Below are 11,047 nucleotides of genomic sequence, written 5' to 3' on the forward strand. Positions count from 1 at the left end.
TTCGATCGCATCTGGGAACGGATTGCCAGCGATGAAAAAGGCGGCAATGGATGGCGAGATATTCCGGTGCAGTAATGCGCTTTCTATCGTGGTAAGTGATACATGTTCGTTTCCTATTCATTACTTATTCACGTCATCATGTGGCATTCGTCATTTGGACAGAAAAAAAGTATTAAAAAATGAATAACATGTCCTCTACTTAACCATCCCCATAGCATCCACATGCACGGTTGTCTGGGGTTGGATTTTTTGTTGTTTTTCAAACAGAACGAGAAACAATCATAATTTCATCAGTCCGTAACGGGTTTCCTTCGCGAATGTAATTGAGAAATTTACCAACGCAAATCGGATCCAATGTTTACCGATAAATAATGTTTACCAAAGCAATAACATTCGATCGGAACAAAAAGCGTTCATGTTAGATGAGTAAACATCGTTTCGATCCGTCGCGCTTCGGGATCGGGTTGAGCGGGAAAATATATATTTTATCGTGTTCATTAGACCTATCGGTATATAAGGAAATTATCTGCTTATCGCGATGTGAGATAATTCTTTACGACTCTTATCAAAAGACACTGACAATAGGCAAGTTTTCTCGGCGAAGATGAACATGAGCAGAGATCTTTCCGAACTCGTCGATGGCGATCTATTTTTCCACCAGCTTAACGAGCTCCTAATATGGATATGTAAGTGCATCGTTTAAGAAAATTCCCACACCAAACCAATGCTTCACACTTTCTTCCACAAATTTACAGTCAACAAGCATTTGGTTGTGTTTTCCTGTACATGCATCCTTGCCGGCTCGAATGCATCCGGTCTGTGGGCGGCGGCTATCGAAAGATTTCCACATCCATATATAGTGATCAGTTTGGTGGCAGACGAGCCTGAAGTGTTGCTGCAAGCGATCGAAAATGGATGTCAGGTAAGAAGTGGTCCTAACGAACGACTACTACGAGTATTGCAGAGTCATCCTCCAATGAGCGTATCAAACGAATGAAACATACTCTTCTGATGTACCATTTGCATGTTAGTACGTGTGATTGTGTTTCATGCTTCTATAATTACGCCATGATTAATAGCGATTGCTTATGCGATTCCGCACGCCTCGTTATCTGATGTACAAACGCAGAAATTAGACACGAATAATTAGCTCCATTTGGCATTTGACTCCCGCAAATCGGTTTTGCACTCTTCCGCAGTCCTTCGTTCTAGCGCAATCGACAGCCATCACGTTTTTGGACCAATTTCACTATGTGCACGATCGCGCCACGGCACGGTATCCCCACAAACGGATCATCATCATCGATGATGACAGCATGGTTACCGCACCGGAAGCGGAAAACTCACGTTCCATTCTAAACCACAGTGCTACCGGGGATGTGATCGATCTGCTGCTGGTTCGTCCCAGTCTCGACCTCGATCGTGTGGATCTGCTGACGAGCGGATTCGAAACGGACCAGTGGACACTGCTCACCAGCTACAGCATGCATCAGTTGGAGTGGGATGCCACTGATCTTTTTCCAGACAAGCGCACCGACTTGCAGGGACGCTACTTGCGTTTGGCCATCTTCAACTACGAACCGTACACCCTCTGGCAGCCGGTGGAAGATGTGCCAGAGGACGCAAATGCGTTTTACGAACAGCACCGGGTACTGTACATTGACGGAACTGAATCGCGGCTTTTCGTTGAATTCTGTGCCAAACTAAACTGCAGGCTAGACATCTCGTTGGACGAAGCCGGAGAGTGGGGACAGATCTTTGATAATCGCACCGGTGATGGCATCATCGGGGCCGTGGTCGAGCGAAGGGCGGATATCGGTGTCGGAGCGCTGTACTCCTGGTTTCACGAGTTCCAGTTCCTATCCCTTTCGAAGCCCATCTCCCGGACGGGTGTAACTTGCATCGTTCCGAAGCCCCAACCGCTGTCCTCCTGGATGACGCCTATTCTGCCATTTTCCTTGTGGATGTGGTTGGCCGTAATCGGAACGGTCCTGGTGTCGACCGTGTGCGAGGTCTTACTGAGCATTCTATCGCAAAGACTCCTCACGAAAAAGGTAACACTGATGTGGCCAGTGTGGGCAGTGTCGGTGTAGTAACATACTGCCTTTTTTTTCTCAGCCCGGCCAGGTGGACGTGTGCGAATCCGTGATGGGCGTTATGTCCATTTTCATCCTGCAAGCCGTGTTGCTGCGCACGAACAAGAACCCTTTCACGTCGCAGATGATCCTGATCGGTTCGTTGCTTATCGTTGGGCTGATGATTGGCAACGCGTACAGTGGCGGTTTGTCCAGTGTGATGACGGTACCTCGATTCGAGAAACCGATCGATACCGTACAGGACCTCGCCGATCGCAATCTCCCGTGGGGTTCGACTCACGACGCCTGGATCTTCTCCATTCAACTCGCAACGCAGGTACTGCCGGGCTTCGGCGCAGGCTCGTTTATCAACTGTGCGTGTGTTTATGCTTTGTTTCTTCTTCCGCCAGCCTACGATTGTGAAGTTGCTGCAGAACTTCGTCACCTACCCAAAGGACGTGCTGCACGAGCACGCAAGGAAGCGCAATCTCGCGTACAGCATCGAACGGTTACCGTACGGGCACTACGCGATCGGTGAGTACATTACGGACGAGGTTTCGGGCAACTTTGAGACCATGCTCGAGGACATCTACTGGGAGAACTGTGTGGCAATGGCCACCAAAACCTGGCCGCTGATGAACGAGTTGGACGACCTGACGTTGGTCATTTTCCAGAGCGGAATCCAGCGCTACTGGGAGTTGCAGGTAGGTGCGTGCGTGCGTGCGTGCGGAGGTGGTCCTTATGTACTACGGCACCCGGGAGGTGTTACTGTGGTCAGTATGGGCCGTCGCCTACTGCGTGACAAGGACGACAGGTGGAATCGATCCAAAATTGTGGCGCGGCGTTCGCATGCGCATGTATGCTTCCACAGCGTTCCCCTTCCAAGGGTCCACGCGAACTGGAAAACATGGACGCTATGGTCCTTTTTGCTTTAAAACACCACGAAATTTTCCCAACCCCGTGGTGCCGTTCCAACCTGCCTGGAAAGGGGCCACCTTCACCGGTTTTGCCGGTTCCGCAAAACTAATCCATCTTCGACCGGTTTCGCCCTGAAAGGTGGTGTCGAAGTTTTCCGATAACAAGGTCCAGCACGCCATCTCGACGTCGCGCCATTTCGACAATCCGGGTCCGATCGCGCTGCAACCATCCCACCTGCTCGGAGCCTTCTTTCTGCTGGCGTTTGGGCACGGACTCGCGGTGATGTGCTTCCTGTTCGAGGTACTGTGGCGCAGATTAACCACTGCCAAAGGCGACCGAAAGCGTACGTAGATGAATCAGCCTCAGGAACACCTAAAGGTACTTGCTACGATGGGCTCAGAACCAGGTGGATTGGGTGTTTGGACCCCTGGAGAGGGTTGCTTTCAGCAAAACGCACTTCCCAGCCCTTCAAAATTCGTAGTAAACACCCTTCTGCTGTCTTCGCACGACGGTGTCCCTCTAGCAGGGGTTGAAATGAAAGCAAACAATTCACCCTTAAACGTGCTGGGGGTGTTCCTCGTGGTATGCGGCAAAACAAGGGCCGGTTGAATTGCGTTCAGACCACAATAGATAAGGCTCTGAAGCCGTGGAAAGCGATCGCGTGCAGGACGTACGATTTCCCATGCAACACCTGCATGTTATGTGCGTCTCCCTAGGTGGCGTTTTTTGTAGCCAGCGTTAGAAATAAGGGAGCATAAAACGATTTAACCACCCTAAATTCACCCCCAGCTTTCGGATAGGACACACGCGGACACAAAGTACGTGCGAAGCGCCGTACATGCAGACATTTATTGGTGGTGTCAATTATTGTCGTGAATCCGTACGGCTGGGGGAATCCACCGGGAATGGGGAGTGACACAGGTTTAGCGTAATTGTTCAATTCTGGAGGGGTTTTTTTTATGATGATATACCTGCACCGCAGTAACGAACGAACGAATGTTGCTAACCTTGAACGATATTTCAATCAGAAGCGCTAGACATAAGGATTCCGGGACCGGTTGAACCATAAGTCCGAAAAAGCATGAATTTTTATGCGATAAAAAAAATATGAAAAACGTTTTCGTAAACGCAATTGTTTGTGAATAAAGCTAGCTAAGTCGATGAAGTATGCATTATACCTTAACAAATTTGAAATAGCTGCGGCGCTACAAAAACCATTAGTTTTCCGATCGATTTTCCGAACCACGCATTTGTAAGTATGGTAATAAAATAGTTTTCCGCACAACGCAAATGACCATCTCCGACCCGGTGACCATCCATGCGGAGAACCCAAAACCCAAACGCTGTCCTTCATCATGGCAAGTCGATCACGTGAAACGACGAGTCTTCCTTCACCCCACGCTTACCAAAAGGATACGCTTCACTGCACCTGCTACGCATTAGTTCGAGATCCCGAACCTACCACCAGGACATAAGTGCGTCCGGTTTGTTCCACATCCTAGAGCCTTCTTTTTTTTTTCTTTCGTACATACGTACATACGAGGCAATTGCATCTGGCATTAAATTCGGTTCCAACCCAGGGAAAAGCGCTCATCGGAAAAGGCTTATTGAAGGTTTCAACAGCAAATGTGACAGAGCTACACGCGCGCTTGAGGTCAAAGTTTGCTCTCTTTTCTTTGGCCCTCGGCCGGAAAAGCGTGAGGGAAAATCTCACAAAGGGTTTCCATGTTAATCACAGTTTTTTTTGTTCGTGTGTTTCCATTCCTCAACCGGAACCGGCGGTCGAAAGCGGTCAGAGGAATGACCGACCGACCTGTACCTATTTGGGAACCCCAAACCGTGACGTCATAGTGTCCTGCTTTTCCGACGGACCCTACGGTTGTGGCCGGATGTAGCCTTATATACCGAAACAGCAGGCACATTGGAGCACATAAAAGCACACACTTTTGCGTTCACCTCGGGGTCGCAGTGAACATTCTTTTCTCTGGCATCCGTTACGGGTCTTTCCCGCTTCCGTTGCTCTCGCTCGAAAGGTGCGCTCCCGTCCCGTTTGCTCATTGTTTATTCATTACCATTTTTCCGAACGAACGCGGTGTCGCTGCGAAGTCAGTCAATGGAACGGAACGGCAGAAATGGAGTGGAAAAAAAAGAGCGACAGGACCAAAAAGGATAACAGTACGGTGGCGACCGGGTGTCCTGGCTTTAGGAGCAGGCAGGACGTACCCCGTACCGCTCGACCGTTAAACAATTTTAACATATGCACGGCCGCATGCACAAGGTACCACCGTTTAAAGCCCCCAGCGCAGTGATGCAATCTTCGGAGGGAACGTGATCGAACACACTAGGGCAGCGTACTCTCTCACTCTCTCGTTGGTTGAAAAGAAATGAAAATTATGTCCCCGCGGTGGTGTGTTGTCTGCGGAGGGGCATGTTCTTACGACCACCACGGCACCATGCGCTAGTGGAGCAGGATAGCGCGCTAAGGGCGCCGAACAAGGACGACGTGGCGCGCACGATCAAACCTAGGGGGGGTTCATTTCTCACACACCCACACAAGCAGCTCGTATGAGCAAGCTCCTAGGGTCTAGGATCGCTTCTCGCGCTTGGATGAAGTCCCACGGAAGGGGTGCCCAGTGGCGTGTGCCGTTCATCGTCAGGACGAATTGCGTCTCGCAGACGAAACGAGTGCCGGTGCGGGAAAGTAGCGCGCCAGAGTGAGACCAACGGCGGCTCGATCGATTCCGACTGACCACTAGCAGCCGGACCACGCGAAGGAAAAACCCTTTGTCCAGTCGGTCGCCGAACGAGAGCTCGACGGTAGCAACCAACGCCGTAGCGTGGCCAGTAAAGGGCACGCGCTTTGGGAACGGAAAAATCCCCCCATCTCCGCCGATCCATTTTCCACCCGTTGCTGCTTCGCTGGCTACATCTTGCCGCGTCCCGGAAGAACGGGTTTCGGGGGGACGAAGCGGATGGTGACACAAAATGGCCCCATAGTGGCCCGGATCATCTGGATCGCGGAGAAACTAATCGATGAAGCTGAAGCTTTGTGATCGAGCGGGATTTGGTGAAGCAATCCTTACTCCTCTAGCCGTTTAGTGCGTGCGAAGGCATGGTCAGTGCGCGTGTTTTCCGTTACAAATTCGTCATCGATCCGGCGCAGGATGCGATTCTACGTGGCGTTAAGTTAGCGCTCGTGTCGGTCGGTTAAAAATTGTGTTAAAAATTCTTCTCCTCACTCCGCTGACGAATCCAATCCAAGTAAGCGTAAAACCGAGCGCAAAAAAAGTGCATCAGAAAAGGGTCCTTTTGGACCTCCTTACGCTTACAGTGAATAATTAATAACGGTTCGACTAGCGCGACTGCTAGGCAAGCGGACAGTTCACGACTTTTAAACGTGGCAAACGAGTTCTATTGTGCAAAAAGACACCCATAAGTGTACCCTTGAGACTAAAATAAGTGCCCCGTTGTACAGAGGCACAAACTACGGCTATGGCGTTCATTCTCGACCGCCACGCTGAGGGATTAATGGTTTCGGACCACGTACGCAGTGCGCATTTTCTCGTGCTTCTCGCATAAAGCTGTGAAGTGTTGTGTGCGGGTGTGTGTGTGTGTGCGTATCCTTTTTGTTGTTGTATATTGTGACCCAGGACGTCTCAGGACATCTCGTCGCCATTACTGCCGGTGGTGAATTCGAATCGTGGTACTGTGCAAGCAGCCCCAGCACAATGACGCAACTGGAGGATGACGACCTCTTGAACAATCTGCTGAAAATTCCAGGCACCATCATCATCTACAACAATGACATGAGCTGTAAGTAGAAATAACTAATAGAAGCAATATGGCCAAATTATTGACCGCCAGGCTGTTGTTTAATGCAACAACGAACTGTGATTCTGGAACTGCCGACATATAATCTTCGCTTGGCATTTGCATATGTCGACTTCCGGTACTACCAGAGGGCGCACCACTCATTTGATTTTCCTTAATTTTCTCCATTCGCAGCATACGATTACGTGTTAAACGCTCACAATGTGGCGCTCCCGTTGACACCGGCCACCTCCACGGCAGGTTCAGCCACATCCGAGCAGTCGGTGGACGATTTGAACAGCAGCGCATCGATCGATACGGATATGGCAGCTTCACCGGATCCGATGTATCATGGCCCGCAAGCGAACGGAACAGTGCTGCAGCTGCCGGCCGTCGATTCACCTACTTCAATTGTGATTGACACTCCCGGCGGCTCCGAGTTGGACAATAGCTTCGGCAGCTTGGGAGCATCTGGTCTGGCACTATCCGGAACACCGGATGATCCCACCGGAGGACACATGCTGGAGGAGGAGATGGAACTGGACGGTGGTGAGGAAGAGGACGACTTCGAGGAAGTCGAAGCGACCCCGGGAGAAGCCGAGGACGAAGATTCCGAACCGGAACTCACGAATCTGTCGTGGTTGACCGAGCTGAAGAACATCACCAACCTAACGCCTTCGGACGCACCGTTGACGGATTTGCCAACGGCGCGGTTTAACAAATTCATCGCCCAAGTGCGAAGGTAAGTGCAGCAAATGCAAGGAATCAACGAAACGAACCAATCGTGATGGCGCCTCGATGCACCGTTTTTATGCGCCATTCCATTCGTTCTCCATCGTGGGGTCTTTTGCAGGAGCCGCGAAACGTACGACAAACGCCAGGAGCAGTACACCGCGCTGGCAAACTCGCTGGAAAAACCGCCCTTTAACTATGCACAAATCATCGCCATGGCCATGCTCGAGGAGGGCCGCATGACGCTCAAGCAGATATGCAAATGGATTCAGGAGAAGTTTTCCTACTACAAGGTGCACAAAAACTGGAACGTAAGTATGAGCTGTGGGGAAGTTGTGAAGGAATCCCACACCTGGTGTGTTCGTTGCGAACACGCTATCTCGTCTCGCACTCAGGGTCTCATGGCTCATGTCTTTCACGTTGCTCTCATCCTCGCAGAACTCCATCCGGCATAATTTGTCGTTGAGTTTCTTCTTCACCAAAGTACAACGGGCCAAAGACGAGAAGGGCAAGGGCGGCTACTGGGAGCTGTCGATGGATGTGTCAAAAAGCGAGCGTCGGCGGGTTCGTGTCCGTCAGCGCAATAAATCGGCCAGCGGTGGTGCCAGTAGACCATCGTCCGGATATAGCAGGCGTTCGACGTCGGCCCGATTCGAGTCGAAAGGATCTTCGCTGGGTCATGTTGCCCGCGATGGTAACCAGAGTTGTGAGCAGCCGATCAATACCAATCGTCCCAAGCATCCGGAAGGACCGCCACGCACGGAAACGGAAGAAGTCATCTCACCGGGAGCGCCTACGACGATTGGCTGCATTTCCATCGGTGATGGGCAGGGACTGGAGCACATGGACCAGCTCACCTTGCTGGACAGCAACAACAACAATTGCACTCAGCAGCAACAGCATCAACCGCCGGTCGGTTCGGTTCCGCTGCAGGTGCAGAACGTCACGATCGACATCATCGATAACTACAGCAAGCCAACGATGGACGCTTCGGTGGAACTTCAAACGAATCCGATCGTTTCCACCGGTGGAGCGATGGCGCGACCGGATCATTCCGTGGTACAGCCAATTGCGGAGCTGCCGGTCAATGAGCAGGAGCAGCTGATGCGAGCCAGCGCAATGGTGGATAGCTGCGCGATCAACTTTGATTCCATCATCAACGGCGAAACTGGTGCCAGTATTTTCAGCAACCTTAATGTGGACGAGGTGAGCAACCCCGGGACGCACGATAAACTTTGCCATCGTGAGCTAACGACGAATTTTCCCTTCTAGATTTTCTCCGACAACGAAATACCGCAACCAGCGAACGACGACATTATTGTGCCATTCTTCAGCAACGTCCACCAGGTTCAGACCGGACCGAACGTGGTCGTCGAAACCATTCCCTACTATCTGCCCGACATGGGCAACTTCGACGAGAGTGATTTTGGAAATTTGATAAACATCAACGAGCAGGAAATTAGTGACGAGTTCCTCAACGAGCATGGTTTTCTGTAGAGTTTTGGATCCTACGTGGTTGCAGAAGTCAGCTCAGTAGAACTAGAACCAGGACCAGTTTCGATTATTTGTTCATAAAATTGGAAAATTTTGCCCTCTCGGAAGCCACCGAACAGAGGGTATTCTAGTCCCACGTACGTTCCAGTATCCAGTATAGGAGTACGTGTAGCAACGCAGATTCTCTGCTTTGCTATCCAGGAGAATCATTCACAGTAGAATGGAAAGGTTTGAAAAGATAGAAATATCGAACGCAAGAAAGGTATCTTCTTCGATCGTAGCATGTTTATACGTTCATTAAAGCCATGTGTCGAGTCGTAGTAATAGCTTTTATCTTTGTCATATTTTGAACTATTTCGATATTCGAACGTGTTCCCTCCCTCCACTTCATTTGTATATAAATTGTATGGAAACAGAAAAAGGAAATCTAATAAAACATCATTCATTTAAGCATTAATAATCGCGATTATTTAGATGCGTTCTTAGTATTGAAGTAAAATATGGAAATAAAAAACCTTCTTTATATTGGAATTTTTATGAGAGCCAAGCTTTTTCTTTACAGTTCGGAAGAGACAAAATACAAACGGTTCGAATGGATATCTCTAGCGAAAATGTGGCATTGTGTATTTACTTAAAAATAGTAGATCTTTTTATTCATAAAATGATGTAACTCATTTACACGTCGCAATATCGATAAATCTATGCATTTTTGCTTATACTCAATTATTTTTCGTAATTTAGCAAACTTCTTGTTTCTTTTCCAGCATTTTTTTGCAACTGTGTTTAAAGTTTCAACTCTCGCTCTCTCGTTCTATTGTTGTGCCAGGTCACGGTTCTACTGCTTATTTTCCACATTCGGAAATGAATGATTTATGTTTACGAATGGTTTGTATGGGTGTATGTTTGAATTCAATTTTCTTTAATTTCCTTCACAACGCCACACCGTTCTCGGCTGTTGTTGCGTACGGCCATCAGGATATAGTTGTCAAAAGAAAGTATGAATGGTGATGACGTAGAATTTAATGCATAAATTAACATATTGGATAATAGTTTTAGATAAGTAGATAGCTCATTTCGTGAACAAGAATTCAGAGAGAACCGAACAAAATTTTAAATGGCATTTCATTTTGTCACAGCCTAAAACGAGTTCTAAAATGATCTTGCATCCAATCAAAATAAAACAGTCCAAACATGTTGATCTTTGTAATGACAAATTTTCAACCTTGCTAAGGAAGTATAATAATAAAAAAATTAACAGTAAATCAATAAAAATAAACAAGACACATTTAATTCATGAGACAATTGAAAGGAAATTGTTCGCATATAATATAAGTAAAAAGAAATAAAATTTTATTATAGTCAACAGTTCCGTTTTTTACTGTTAATTATGTTGTGAAATTATGTGGAATATTTTAGTAAAATTTCAATGATCAAAACAAAGTCAATACTCCAAATAAACCATAAAAATGTGCTTTCGAAATGACATTTGAGTATGTTCAAAATGATCCCCATCTATTGGAAACGTTTTGGTTCTGCACCAAAAACAAATTGCACGTCGCACAGCACTCTCTCATAGCAGTAAGGTTTAGCGCTCACGGATTCTGATTATATCGTTGTTTACTTATGTTTTTTTGTTGTTTTCATCAATTTCCCTGAACAAACTTGCATGTGATTTTTGCAATTGTAATATTTTTCATTTTTTTTTCTTACAACGAAGATAGCCGTTTTGCTATAATTTTATTGTTATAACTATTTCATTTCTCTTTTAAATTGATTTCATTGCACTTGTGGCTTTCGAACGGGTTTTTATGATGCTATTATTGTTTTCTCTTAAATATTTTTTATTCTTTAGAGAATTCGTACCAGGGATCCAATCAGTTCCATGATCAGCGAGGCAAAACTGATACCATTGTCCTGGCTATTTTTATAACATTTAAAGATGGTGTTTCAAAGCCAATACAAGCCCTAGAAGCAACCCAACATTTTGAGACAAAGTATTACACAAGAATGTGACTATT

General features: G+C 47.6%; 2 protein-coding genes across 2 annotated transcripts; both read left to right on the plus strand.

Annotated features, from left to right (window-relative positions):
• The first annotated feature begins 604 nt into the window (after positions 1–604).
• LOC128721830 (uncharacterized) lies at positions 605–3,344 on the plus strand. The gene is made up of 6 exons (XM_053815627.1): positions 605–686; positions 756–922; positions 1,200–2,054; positions 2,119–2,412; positions 2,486–2,779; positions 3,132–3,344. Exons 1-6 carry the CDS (start codon positions 605–607, stop codon positions 3,342–3,344), a joined length of 1,905 nt encoding a protein of 634 aa, XP_053671602.1.
• A 3,377-nt stretch (positions 3,345–6,721) lies between these two features.
• Positions 6,722–9,032, plus strand: LOC128720889 (uncharacterized). Its single transcript, XM_053814587.1, has 5 exons — positions 6,722–6,806; positions 6,999–7,545; positions 7,657–7,846; positions 7,974–8,741; positions 8,808–9,032. Exons 1-5 carry the CDS (start codon positions 6,722–6,724, stop codon positions 9,030–9,032), a joined length of 1,815 nt encoding a protein of 604 aa, XP_053670562.1.
• The last annotated feature ends 2,015 nt before the right edge of the window (positions 9,033–11,047 follow it).

Source organism: Anopheles nili, chromosome 2, assembly GCF_943737925.1.
Source record: "Anopheles nili chromosome 2, idAnoNiliSN_F5_01, whole genome shotgun sequence".
NCBI lineage: Eukaryota > Metazoa > Arthropoda > Insecta > Diptera > Culicidae > Anopheles > Anopheles nili.